At 33.4% G+C, this 14,043-nt stretch overlaps 2 protein-coding genes across 4 annotated transcripts; both read right to left on the reverse strand.

Annotated features, from left to right (window-relative positions):
• On the reverse strand, positions 221-5,299 carry LOC109329054 (UDP-glucuronic acid decarboxylase 2-like). The gene is made up of 7 exons (XM_019562717.1): positions 4,575-5,299; positions 3,463-3,610; positions 3,276-3,355; positions 1,276-1,359; positions 1,124-1,198; positions 941-1,033; positions 221-483 (listed from the first exon to the last, which is right to left on the reverse strand). The coding sequence occupies exons 1-7, from the start codon at positions 5,193-5,195 to the stop codon at positions 268-270; spliced, it is 1,317 nt and encodes a 438-aa protein (XP_019418262.1). The 5' UTR covers positions 5,196-5,299; the 3' UTR covers positions 221-267.
• On the reverse strand, positions 6,667-13,830 carry LOC109330326 (protein pleiotropic regulatory locus 1). Of its 3 annotated transcripts, XM_019564484.1 has the most exons (19): positions 13,667-13,830; positions 13,253-13,389; positions 13,130-13,154; positions 12,885-13,002; positions 11,707-11,788; positions 11,352-11,414; positions 10,858-10,942; positions 10,289-10,381; positions 9,420-9,483; positions 8,983-9,068; positions 8,775-8,876; positions 8,543-8,626; positions 8,205-8,265; positions 8,016-8,082; positions 7,804-7,881; positions 7,510-7,574; positions 7,326-7,403; positions 7,024-7,229; positions 6,667-6,976 (listed from the first exon to the last, which is right to left on the reverse strand). In XM_019564484.1, the coding sequence occupies exons 2-18, from the start codon at positions 13,375-13,377 to the stop codon at positions 7,057-7,059; spliced, it is 1,449 nt and encodes a 482-aa protein (XP_019420029.1). In that variant the 5' UTR covers positions 13,378-13,389; positions 13,667-13,830; the 3' UTR covers positions 6,667-6,976; positions 7,024-7,056. The 3 variants fall into 3 exon arrangements, with proteins under 3 accessions (XP_019420029.1, XP_019420028.1, XP_019420027.1); XM_019564483.1 differs by having other exon boundaries at positions 6,667-7,229; positions 13,253-13,385; positions 13,665-13,830; XM_019564482.1 differs by having other exon boundaries at positions 6,667-7,229; positions 13,667-13,829.

The following is a 14,043-nucleotide window of genomic DNA, read 5'->3' on the forward strand; positions in this document are numbered from 1 at the left end:
AAGATGAAGAAATTTAGAACTATATGTTGTTGCAATACATTATAGTAGAATACATTGTACAATTACAATGAAAAAATATATCTCTACTGAAATAACATTCCCTTAGCATAGATGCTTCTTATTTTGCTTATTCATTGATTAATGCCTAGACATCTAAATATTATCAAAAATAGCTAATGAAGCCAACTTCTCTTATTCTCTTTATTTTATTCGTCTTTCCCTTCCAAAACTGAACTCGAAAACAAAGAGGAAGCTCCCTACCTTATTCTATGATGCAGAAACACCATTTCCTTTTGATTCACCAAATATCCTTTGCCTGAAATCAGCCACCATTAGAGGAAGTCCCTCACGGAGAGACACAGTTGGCTGCCAACCAAGAAGCTCTTTAGCTTTGGAAATGTCAGGTTTCCTCTTATGTGGGTCATCTTCTGTATTTGATCTAAACTCAATCTTTGCATTTGGGTCTATAGTCTCTTGCACCACCTGCATCAAGGGTACTCAAATTAATTACTCCTTTTACATTTTAAAGTGTATGCTTTCTACATATGTATTTATAGGTTTGATTCTTTGTACTGCACAATATTGCAGTTGTGCTCATTGCCACAATAGCTTCACACTATAATTACAAAGTGACACTAAATTACAATGATTCAGCCACAGTGCAACCACATCGGACTCCCAAGATAATTCACACTGCAACGGCCGTAATGACCATAATTGTATTAACCTCAATAGCGATCTTAATTTAAAACACTTGCTGCACAAATGTGTCAAATGTAATGTTGCCTCATTAGACCATATTCAGGTCACATTTGAACCACATCAAAATAAATAAAAATTTGAATCACAAAAAGTTTCATGCCATCACGACAACAGTGACCACAATTGCAATAAACGCGACAGCAATGACAGCTTAAAACTGTAAAAGGTAAACATTTACCTGAGCAAGTTCAAGCATGGTGAATTCACCCGGGTTTCCAAGATTGAAAGGACCAATATGCTCACCTTCCATCAGCCTCATCAAGCCTTCTACCTATTATATTCATTGTAGATATTTGTTTAAACTTTATGTGCAAGAGACATGGTAAAATTAGTTGCTTGTTCATTCTAAGAACATAGTTACCAGGTCTGAAACATATTGAAAACTTCTTGTTTGTTTTCCATCACCATAAACAGTCAATGGCTCCTTCCTCAATGCCTGTGTAATTTTTGAACAAAGTGAAAGCTTAGTGTAGTGATTAGTTAAGCAACAAAATCAAATAGTGAGAGATTTACCTGAGCAACGAAGTTACTAACTACACGGCCATCATCAAGGCACATTCTTGGTCCATATGTGTTGAAGATACGAGCGATTCGAACCTATACAGCAATTGCATACTCTATTGATTAATTTTTGCAGTTAGAGACAAAAACAATAATTACTGCTTACAACTAAGCCTATCTGTTGGAAATCTTGTTTAGGAACTGAGTGAAAGCGATGAAAAGGTTATGAAGGTTTTACAATGGCCTCTAAAACTGTCAGTATGCTCATTTTTATTGGTGTTTTTCTGGATACAAATAAGTCAAAACCCCTTCATGTTCTAGTGAATTTTATAACTACATTTTTCAACATTTGTTATTGCTAACCTATTTGAAAGCTAAAACAATATTATTGCATTATTACTATACTTAATCATTCATTTTCCTCTCATCTAATTTCATACTTTCAAACAATAGAAAAGTTTAACTTGATTTGTCTTCCTTTTTTCTTTCCCTTTCTCTACCCTCTTTGCCCTTTGATCATTCTTCTTTTTCCTTCATGACTCCTAAACACATCCTAATGTTTTAAATATGGGACCACAATCTAAGATGTTGATGCAATAGATAAGGTAAAAATTGTGTCCATATAATGGTTCAGTTAAAAAGATACTTAAGTTGTTTTGATTTATTATAACTAGTGTGATGATAGCACTTCGTGCCTATCTGCTTATATTTTTATTTTCTGATATTAAAGATTTAAGTTTTATATATTTTATTTTAGTGAATCAGAATATATTTTTTATTAAATGTAATTTATATTGTAATTTTTATTTGGTGCACTTTATATTATATTTTTTTATCTTTGTTTTAATTGTCAAAGTAAGGTGAGATGTGATTAATAAGTTGGTGGTGGTCACATATGAAAATATATTTTTTATAGAAATTAAAAAGGGTTAAGTGTAAAATAGGAAAAAGAAAATTATACTATGATGATAGTTATTGTAGAAGAATATAAAAAACTGAAACATGATAATATCATTTTTGTTGTGAAAATAAAAATATGTAAATGAAAAAATAGGGAAATACAAATTAAATCATGATGAGTGATTATTTTGTTTTTTTCTTTTATTAAGTAGTATAGAAGTATAAATATTATTTTTATTTAAATAATTAAAATGGAACGAAATAGATAGTTGTAAAGCCATGTTGCATGAGAGGTTATGTAAAATGATATGACTAAGTAGAAAGTTTTATTATAAGGAAGAGGATGTCTAATAGGAGTAGACATCTGTTGTCCCAAAACAATGTATCACTTTATGTACCGTTGCTTGTAATTGCTCAGAAAATTGATTAATTATTAAAATTTTAATTTAAATATATTTTTTCAACCACATGTCATGTATGTTAAGGATGTGTAATTAATGAGACCACATACAGTTTGTGTCATTTCATGTGTCATGAGCTTGTGATTGGTTAGAAAAATACTTAATAATTAAATTTTAACTTAAATATATTTTTCTGATCAATCATAAACTCATAATATATGGATGGCACTATGAAATAACGGATGTGTACCCGTCATTAATATGCCCAATGATGAATTGCATTTTCTTCGTCACTTTTGTACTTTAAGAAATGAGTTAACAGAGAGAAACAATATTTTACTGATTTTATGAAAAATTAACTTTATATGAAAAGTATGTTTATCTTAGAGCCAGACTTTTTCTTCAATCAAGTCCATCACAACATTACCTTTTTCTCTTACTTATCTTTGTGAAAGGCAATTTATACATGGTGTAATAATATATTTTCCTATGATCCTATAAATCCTCTATACCACAAGAAAGTGACACTACTTTTCCTAAGATATTGGAAGGTATCATTTTTCTTTATATCTGCATACAAGCTAGCAGGTAACACAACTCCATCAAATTGTAATGTGATTGTGAACTAGCATCATAAATAAACTACGACCTCAATCACAATCTCAAATTAAAAAATTGCTTAAAATTATAGAATCTGAATTGTGAACAAACCTCAATACCAGCACCTCTGTGATAGTCCATGGCCAAGGTCTCTGCAGTACGCTTCCCCTCATCATAACAGCTTCTTACCCCTACACCAACAACATGCAATACAAGTATTAACAAAAACTAAAAAAATGAAAGCTTTAGATTTAAGCATTGTTCAGAAGGAGTGAGACAAGTTTAAGATTTTATTTACCAATTGGGTTAACATGGCCCCAGTAGGTCTCAGCTTGAGGATGTTGAAGAGGATCACCATAAACCTCACTGGTGCTAGTCAACAGAAAACGAGCACCAACCCTCTTTGCCAGTCCCAACATGTTGAGTGTGCCCATCACATTGGTCTTGTGGACTCCAAACAAAAGATAAGAATCAAGGATTCCAACTTAAATTTATATTGTTCCTTTACCCATACCTATCATCATTTTATCAACTATATATAGCCATGAGTACTAAGAGGGTGGTTTGCTTGGTATACAAGTTAAAATGAGAAGGTGTGAACATTCTGCATGCATGCCTTATGCACAACATTTTCTTAAGAGCATCTCTATGCTATGTTTGAGGAATAGAGATTTGGTGTCTCAATCTTACGCCTGTCCCCAATTCTATCTTTGTCTCACACCAATAAAAACATATCATATTAATTAAAAAAATTAAATATTTATTATTTTTGTTATTTTAATTTTATTATTATTGGGTAAGACATGATATAAGACACGATCTGGGATAATAAATCTTTTGTTGGTTCATGTCATGTATAACAATGTGAAGGGTTTAGCATATGATCTAACTAGCTAACCCCTACTGCATGTGGAACATATATGCAAAGAGAGTAGGTCCAAGAAATAGACCTTTTGATAGATCCACTTAAAAACAAAAATAATATATCTTCTAACAAATTAGTGTATGAATTGTCATAGAGACATTAAAGTAATATCATATCACATGTAAAGTAATTATCAGAAAAGTACTATTATTTTTCGACATGATCTAGATGGGATGTAAATGTATGTTTGCAAGTTGGATAATGGAAGGTAATTGAGAGAAAAGAAAAAACTTCATAACCATAAAATATATTTGTAAGATGGCTTTCAAGCACTCCATTTTTTTTTCTTTATTTCCCTCTAAAAACTAACAAACAGATTATAAGAGTACAGTTTTTGTGTTTGGTTTTTTCCCTTCTTTTTGTTACAATGGTTAGGAGTGCATGCAATCAAACAAAGTAAGTGCAACAAATCCACATCTATTCTAACACATATGAGAAATCATGATTTTGAACTTAGAAATAATAAAGCAAAGTGATAAGGATATGATGGTCTTGACAGGGTTGTATTTGTAATGAACAGGTGAAGCAGGACAAGCAAGATGGTAGATTTGATCAACTTCCAATAGAATAGGTTCAACAACATCATGTCTAATGAGCTCAAAGTTTGGATTCCCTAAATGGTGCAACAAATTATCCTTCCTTCCAGTAAACATGTTATCAACAACAATAACACTATCACCTCTTTCAATCAACCTATCCACAAGGTGACTCCCCACAAAACCCGCTCCACCGGTCACCACTATCCTCTTCCTCTTCCCTCGTACGCCACCTGGTACACGTGTCATTGTATTTTGCTTTTTCATGATTGGTTCTTCTAGAAGGACTCGACGCGCTGGGAGAGTGGATGATGATAATGATGATGACGACGAATCAGGATAGTATGGTGAGTCTAGGTCGTTTAGAGGGAAGGTGTAGAAGAATAGTATGGCGATGGTGATGCCGATGAGGAGGAAGGGGAGTCGATAGAGGACGATGTTGGTGATGATTCGGTTTGTTGTTTGTTTTCGAAGCCAAGTGGGAGAAGAAGATGAAGAATGTGGTTGATCTGGAATAGGTTTTCGATTTGATCTGTGAATGAGTTCGGAGGAGTCGGAAGAAGTGGTCATGTTTTATGTTTTTGTTTGTTATGTGAAGAAGAATGAGGATGTTGTTGATGTAGAATGAATAAAAAGAAGTGGAATATGAAAGTAGAGTGAGTCTTGGGTTGTAAGTAACTTGTAAATGAAGAAAATGAAAAGTGCTTTGTTAATTGTGTTGAGATGCATAAACAGTGCCTTTGTACTCGTTCAAACCTCCCTTCAACCAAGTGTTTCCTCTTTATCTCTCTCCACACACACTCTCTCTATCTATAGTTAATAGTTTAATAGTTAATAGTTTTAGATTTCAAAAATACTTTACCCGTTTATATTCACTACTTATATTAAGGAAGGATTAATGAAACATATACTTGGCGCCTTCTTGTAAGGCATTGCAATTGGTGTGTTTTACAAAATGAAATTATGTGAATTTAACTAATTTGAACTCCTAATTTGATTTCTTTAAGGGTTTTCTTATCTTTTATACCCAAAAGTGGACATATGACTCTCTGAATTGATGTATAAAAATACTAAAAAAATATTATAATTAAGAACTAATAAAATGTTAGTTTAGTAGTGTAAAATTCCACTAAATCCAAGGATGACCAAAAGATTTCAATTCCTGGGAGCGCACTGATTAAGAAAGACAATTACACACCTCGAAAGAGATTAGTTTCTTACCTTAAAAAGTAAGGAGATATATTTAATAGTACCAAACAATTCTCAACTTAAGATAGTTTTTTCACTTCTTAATCTCTATCCTTTTAAGCACTTTTATTGAGCATTCTTAATAGTACCAAAGAATGCTCAAAATTGAGCACTTTTATTGTTCATAAAAAACTTTTATCATAAGTATTTCTTCATTTAAGATTAAATTAATATGTATGTCTAATGTCTTTTGAAAATTGTAAACAACTTAAATATAATTTTAAAGTTCTTTTAGATCATATCATAATATATACAGAGGATTGAAAGAGTAGGCAGACATTTAGAGACCCAATTAAAAAAGTTAACTAGAACGTCTAATTATTATTTTTAGAGTAAATAACACCATTCCAAAGTTTATTAATATGACTCTTAATTCTTGAACTCAAGAATTTGTTCGCGAGTTTAGTTTTAGAAGGAAACAAAAAAAAAAACATATTTGTGAGATGAACTTCATCACTCATACATTTTTTTTTCTTTTGTAAATTTAAGCCTAGGGAATTTCAAGCCATTGGATGGGCTTCACTATAAGGGTGGACATATGCTGTACCAAAAAATATACCACTTCATATCTCACTGCTTGTGATAGGTCAGAAAAATACTTATTATTAAATTTTTAACTTAAATACATTTTTTTCTACCACAAAGCAGTGATACTTTTGTGGGACAACATGTGTTGTCTCGCCAAAATGTATGTGCATTCTAATTCTAGCATGAAATCCACACGTACATCAGCATTATAAAACTTTCTATGACTATATGAAACCTCTATATTTTCATGTGGAACACCACCTTCATAGGGAAAACCAAAGATGTCATTGAATCATTCGTGTTCTAGCTCTACACTCAAAAAAATAAGTGTTTAAACAATTATACAATGGAGCCTACCCTCCAAATTGATTCCACTAGCCTTGAGCCAGGAATATCATTATGGAAGCATACAGGTTGAAAGACCATCAACAATATTGTCAGTTCCACTATATTCTCTTGGTGCTATTGCCATAAATCTTATGTATCCATTAAAAAACATTGACTAAATCAAACTGTGATAATACTGAAAACCACTATTTTCTAGATGAGAATGGGCAGTCCAGAAAATTAGGCATGTTAAACATCAAAAGGTTGAGAAGGCAAAAATGGAGAGAGGAGACATGTGAAATAATACAGTGTTGATTGAGGATCGAAATTAGAACCGCCGGATGTCTTTAGGAGGCCTGAAATTAAGAGGGAAGGATTCTGGAGTGGCACTTTCATCTTCTTTCCACATCTTTATAGTCTTGTCAGCTTCGCAGGTTATAAGCCTCGTACCAGTAGCATCGTAGGTTATAGCATAAATACCAGCTTCACTGTCCAGTGAACCTGTAAGAGGGAAGTAGTTTGGGTTGAGTGTTAATCTTGTTTATATGGCAGAGATAACTACAGCAAACTAATCCAAAATCATCTAAATATGCATACCAGGCTGTACAATTGTTTGGGATTGCTGGAAATTGTGACCGCTCTTCCAATCCCAAAACCACATACTCCCATTGTCACCTTCAGCCAAAGATAAAAACAAAATCAGTAACAAACAGAATAGTTGGATTTTATTCCATTTTTCCGAATTGAATCTTATGATGTCCAATTCAAGATCTGTCCGTACCTCCGGTAACCATCACACCATCCTCGTTGACTGCCATTGCATTGATAATAGTTTTCTGTTGAGAACTGCACATAAAGCAAGAGCAATGACAACCATATATTTCATGCAATATGATTTAAACTTGAATATCAAAGTATTATTATACTTCTAGACAACTTCGAAACAATTTTTTCTTGCTTGTGTTTTATCCCGCAGTAACGAATCCAACATATCATTAACGAGCCTCCAAATATAAGTTAGATAATAATAATAATAATAATAATAATAATAATAATAATAATAGTATGAACTCACAGCATATTGTGGCAAAACTCTCCTTTTGGAAGGCTGAATTTCTTAATATTGTCAGCTGATGCAGATGCAAAAGCTTGCCTAAAGCCAACAAAAAGGAGAAAAAGAGGAAAGGAGGGTGAGAAGAGAAAAAGGAACAACATATGTAAAAATATAACAAATGATTGATATATTCATCATTCTACAAGTAATAATCAACTGATAGCGACACATACTCTTTAGGATGTGGAGCCATTGCTCGAACAGATTTCTTATGGTTTGTAAGGGTTAACATTGTTTTACCTGTAAGGATACATCATACGTCAGATTGATACGAAAGTTATACAGGAACAAAGCAAGTACATATCATCCCAGCACAACAGAGACAAACATGACAAAGATAGGAAAGTAAAACCATAAATTACCATATCTAAGGTCCCACATTTTGATGGTACTGTCATGAGAACCAGTAACAACTTGGGGATCCTGAAAAGGTAATAAGATTAGTCTCTAAGAAGAGAGAAAAAGGGCTGAAAACATAAAGCAACACTAAGATGTGTTTGGTCTTCGGTGTTTCGAAGCTGCCTTTAAAGGCTGAAGACTGTGTCCCATTTATTATATCAAATAACTTGGAATTAAGCCAGACTAACTATCTACAAGCCAGTCTTATCGATAAACATAGATTATTGATCATACAAATTTGTAGCACCATTCAAAATACCAAAAGAGAAAATAATATACAACAAAAGAAGAACCCACATACCGTTGGCCGCGTAAACACAGAGCAAACAGTATTATCATGACCAGAGAGAGCGTGAATTTGCATTTTACTACGTATATCCCAGACCTGAAAATTTAGTGTCACCAAAGCTTGTTATCACATTTCTTCATTCTTAAAAACAAAATTTAAATCATAGTGAGAACTGTTTAGGAAAGAGCAATCACCCACCTAAATGGATCATAAACATAAGGTAACTAATTAACAGAGTCCATACCCGGCAAACAGAATCACGTCCTCCAGTCAGTAAAACGTCAATTGTAGGATGGAGAGCCAAGCAATAAACACCACTTAGATGACCATGATACGACCTAATAACCTAAAAACAATATCATGTATTTCAGTAGCCAATTATCAAATTAGAGTTCAGTAATTGCTGAAATTTCCAGCCCATAAAAACAACAACACAGACATGGGTATTTGACCTTATTCTGTTCAAGATCCCAGCATTTGACTTGTTTATCATCACCAGCAGAAAACATGTATGTATGTTTGTTGCTAACAGCAAGGCCTGTAAAGAAAGTAAACTGTCATTATTGACCTAGTTTGCGTTTGCTGCACCACTAACAATTACTGCTTAATTGGAGGGTTTTGCATGAGGGGGCGAGGAAAAGACAGAATAATGTGAGACTGATATTAATCTTATATAATGCTTGGAAATAAATTACAAAAGAACAGCCCCAATAGTCCCTAACTCCCTATTCATACTAAACATAGAATCCTAATCCTATTTAAATAAGGAAACAAATCATAAAATATAAACAGGAAATAAGTTGAAAGAGATCATCTAGGATCTCTAAGATATAAAAAAGATGGTACCGGATATTCTTCAAATATTCTAACAACTACCTTGGTATCTTACCTCTTACTTGTTCAATATGGCCTGTTAGTGTGAGCTTTAGTGTACCACTTGCCAAGTCCCATATCTGCTCATATGAACAACTCATTAAAAAAAGTTTTAATAGGACAGACTAATAATGATTGCATAAACTATTTCCAAATTTTTATCTTTAGTTTACACCAAGAAGTATATGATAACAGTCAACATTTATGCTCCCTCCAGCTCATAAAATCCATTACTTAAGAGATAATCATTTTCATTTAATTTGAAACTTCGGAAAATCAAGGCACTAATTCTTTTCCAACTTTATCCTTGTCTTGGTATCTATATTGAATGGAAAAAGAGCATCATTAATGGAGTAGGTTAATTTAGTTAAATACAGTTGTTTTTTTTAAACCGAGTATTTAATAAATTTCATAAAATCCATTACTTAAGAGATAATTATTTTCATTTAATTTGAAACTTCGGAAAATCTAGGCACTAATTCTTTTCCAACTTTATCCTTGTATTGGTATCTATATGGAATGGAAAAAGAACATTAATGGAGTAGGTTAATTTAGTTAAATACAGTCGTTTTTTTAAACCGAGTATTTAATAAATTTCTTAATACTTGTGCAAAAACCTCACTTGATTGACAACTCAAGGAAAAGGGAAACCTCCTCAGGGACATAATCAAAATAATACCATATAAATATAATTATCAGAATTTCAAAAAATATAAAGCACTTGAGAATTGAGTCTAGAGATAGCTGAAAGAGGTAGAGTACTTTTAGATAAAATTATAAAAAATAAAGTAAACCATGGTATGAAAAATCAAACATGGCACAATTAGTTTCCTTTTTATCTAATTATGACAAGCAACTATGGCATGCATTTCCTGATCAAATTACCTTGATAGTTCGATCTGCAGAACCAGTACAAAACCATGTATTGCTGTGATCAACTGCGACAGATCTCACCCATCCTAAGTGACCACTGATTACCTACAGAAAACAAATCAACTTTAAAATCACTCGATTAACATAATAATAAGTGTTAAACAAATTAGAAGATGCCTTGAAAAATTATGTAGGTCGGACATGATTAGAATGACAGAATCAAGATATTAGTAACATAACCAAATACTGTAGATATGATGTCAGAGAGCCAAACTTCAAAATAGAAATTAGTAAGCTGAATAGCACCACAAACGCTTGAGAAATGGTATTGATAGTTTCCAAGTGTATTTTTTATCTATAAGAGTTGATCAGGTAGAGCAGCAAACAACCTTTAACCCATGCTTGAAAGAGATTTCAAACATTGATGGAACTAAACAGGGATGCCAATAGAACAAACTACTAGTTAGTCCACCAAGCATACCCAACTGCATTTGTTTTGGCTCACAGGATCTAAGAATGAAAAATGAGAAATCCTATACTATCCATCCATAAAAATCTAATTAAAAGGGCCAGGTTCTCACCCTGTAGTTCTTCCATGGCGCATGCCATACAGGACGTGGCCATTTACTTGGCATTCGTTCCATTAAAGCAGATGTAGATAAATTCCTGTAATATAGAAACTATAACAGTTAAGTATCATGTCAAAAGAATGTCAATCATGAGTTGTAGCTTTAGAGTATATTTCTTATGCGTTGTCAATGTAAAACTATTTACACTGTCATGTGTCAACCAATCATAAGTCACTCATGTGTGACTTTTACGTTATCATAAGTGTTAACATTTTTAATGATGTGTCAATATATGATTGGCTGATAATGTAATAAACATCTCACTAACCGTATATTGTAATTAAATCATATTAATCGAATTAAATCATATATAAATATAATCCTACATAGTCAATTTTACAGACATATTAACTAAACAACAGAATTTAAATCAGATATTCACAGATACAAATTGAAAATCATATTAGAATCTCTTCAACTATAGAAGGGATAGAGAAAGCCAGAACCTTTCAGATGAACCAGAGCCAGAAGCAACTATCGTATTTTTGCTCGTAAAACCAGGATCATGCCTGAAAAGTAGCAAAAACATAATATTGAATAGTCTTCAATAACAGCTTTTTGAAATCCTCACATGACAAACTATTTAAATGAAGACATGAAATATTAATGCTAGTCATTTGAAGAAATCATATTAAACTTAAAATCACCTATGAAGTATAAGGAAAAAAATCAAAACTCAAGATAACATAAAATCAGGTGATTCACAAGTTTTTTTGGGTGTACATGTGATTTAATTGGTGGAATCTATTGACTACGTATAGATGCACAAAATCAAATACAAAGACATGGAAGTATACTTACGGAGCTGTTGATGGTATTGTTGGACCAACAACCAAAGCATTTTGGGGTCCTCCTTTCAGGGGATCCTTATAGTCTCCTGAGCCTGACAATTTAGTAAGATACCATATCAACATATTGGGAACAAGCAACCAGATTCTCTTAACAATTGAAGACTAATTACATGGAAAATTGCTGAATGCTGAGAATAAAAAGCCTGCTAAAAGTCAAAAGAAACGAGGGGAACATATTGTGACAGGGGCACAGGGCAGAGTTTTTTGGGTGGGGGAGGGGGGCATCAAACCTAAAATAACACTACAAGGAATGATATAATATGCAAAGCAGACACATCACAATGTTGCTACTAAATGCCAAATGTATGTATATTATAATATACAAAGGAGGAAAAAAATAAAGTATGGGAGCACGCTTCAAGATATCCAAAGGCACATGCATTCTTTGAATTTAAAGTTAACATTATCATTCACAAGTACTTTTAACAATGAAGTAACATCTATAAAACAAGGACATCAATTTCAAAACCAAATCACTGATCATGACATCTTAATGCTCTTCCCACAGAGGAAGGAGTTGTGCTAATGTGCTGAGACCCAAGGCAAGTGGATGGCTATACATTTTACAAAAAAATTACTATCAAAATTTGAGGGAACAACATTACAATCACGTTGATATAATAAGGGGTAATAGCAATGTAACAAGTGGCTATACGTTAACTGTTAGGACTTAAGCACATGAGGAGAGCCCAACCCAAAAGACTAGTCTATTAGGTGGAAGAGCCTAATATTGCCGCCCCTTTAAGGGCCGACGTCCACGGTGACTTTCACTCTATCGACATTGACCCGATAATAGCCATTTCTCTTTTGGCGGCTTCACTCACCTATCAGTATTCAGTAATGTACCTTAATCCAGCCTATAGATTGTCATTTTCGTGACACAACTCTCAATGAAAACACCAATTGTTAGGACTTAAGCACATGAGGAGAGCCCAATCCAAAAGACTAGTCTATTAGCTGGGAGAGCCTCATGGCTTAAGTACCACATTGAGTTTGCTATTCTACTCAATGTGGGACTCCTAACATTAACCAGACACAACGTAAAGGTTCTGTGAAATCATAACCACCCTGAACACGATTCATCGTTTTTCCCTTAAACCAAGATGGTATCTATAACTAGTATCATACCTGGAAGAGCAAGTGCATTAGAGGGCCCTGGTTGTTGACTGCGATCCTGTGTCGTAGAGTTAACTTGACTAGGAGGCGGATTAGTGGTGCTTTTGATTCCACCATACTCTACACTTAACTAATTTTCATTCCAAACCACATAGCATAAGTGTATTAGTTCATAATCCAATACTTTCTTAATTCAAACTACTAAGGTTAACCGAAAAATTCAACGGTCACGACTATTAAAATTAAGATGCACTGACCTTATGGTTAATGCGTATTTTTTTGCTGCAGAAGAAAACAAATAAATAAAAACACAGCATAAATTGTGAGATAATAACACAAAAAGTAAGGACTTTGAATTGAGAAAAAAAGATTTGGAATACCTTTCAGCATCTGGGGGAGGAAGTTGAGCGCGAACCGGAGAAAAGAGATCAAGGGCACGCTTGAGAGACTTGAAACTTAGCTTCTTCAGTGATTGTGGCTCTACTGGGTCGAGCTCAGTCGCCATGGTGGAACCTGAAATTTCACACAACTAGGGTTAGGGTTTCACAGAAGAGTTGAGCGGGGAATTGAAATTGAAGGTACTAACTAACAAGTATCGGGGGAGGATATGAATGAATCCTATAAAAAAGGTGACTCAATCCACGAGACTTCCACTCGACAATTATATTTATGTAATCTTATTCTCGGCAAGTGAAAATACTGTTTCCAGGATTTGAATCAATAACATCGAGAATGAATAATAAAAAACGGGTAATTTGTTTTTTAGTAAAGGCAGATGAGTAGAAAACTTACGGGGAGGTTTTGTTAGAGATGTGGAAGTTTTACGGCGAGATTGGCGGTGGTTAGCAGTTGTAATCGGTGCAGGGGAGTGGTCTCTGACGATGGAGTCTCGCGGAGGAGAGGAGACTAGAAAGCTGGGGTTTTGTTAGTGAGTAAAGGAAGAAATACTGAGGATATTATTGGAATTAAAAAATAAGTGAGGATAATATAGTCTATGTAGCCAAAAATGCTTCATGCTCGCCAAAAAAACTAGCAAATTACAGAGTATTTTTTAAATTTAATTATATTTTATATAATATCATACATCCACATTTGTTCACTAATTCTATATACCAGTATTCACTTTATATGATAAAAAAAATATCTTTTAGAGTTTGTGGTTGTCCCATAA

This window comes from Lupinus angustifolius, chromosome LG16 (assembly GCF_001865875.1).
Source record: "Lupinus angustifolius cultivar Tanjil chromosome LG16, LupAngTanjil_v1.0, whole genome shotgun sequence".
In the NCBI taxonomy this organism is placed as follows: Eukaryota; Viridiplantae; Streptophyta; class Magnoliopsida; order Fabales; family Fabaceae; genus Lupinus; species Lupinus angustifolius.

Coding starts and splice junctions, on each gene's coding strand:
- LOC109329054 (XM_019562717.1), bottom strand. CDS start 5,195: ATGACCACTTCTTCCGACTCCTCCGAACTCATTCACAGATCAAATCGA. Junction 1,199..1,275: donor TTAGTAACTTCGTTGCTCAG/GTAAATCTCTCA, acceptor AAAATTACACAG/GCATTGAGGAAGGAGCCATT. Junction 1,034..1,123: donor TTCAATATGTTTCAGACCTG/GTAACTATGTTC, acceptor TGAATATAATAG/GTAGAAGGCTTGATGAGGCT.
- LOC109330326 (XM_019564484.1), bottom strand. CDS start 13,377: ATGGCGACTGAGCTCGACCCAGTAGAGCCACAATCACTGAAGAAGCTA. Junction 10,943..11,351: donor GGCTCTGGTTCATCTGAAAG/GTTCTGGCTTTC, acceptor TCTATATTACAG/GAATTTATCTACATCTGCTT. Junction 7,404..7,509: donor TGGTGTGATGGTTACCGGAG/GTACGGACAGAT, acceptor CTTTGGCTGAAG/GTGACAATGGGAGTATGTGG.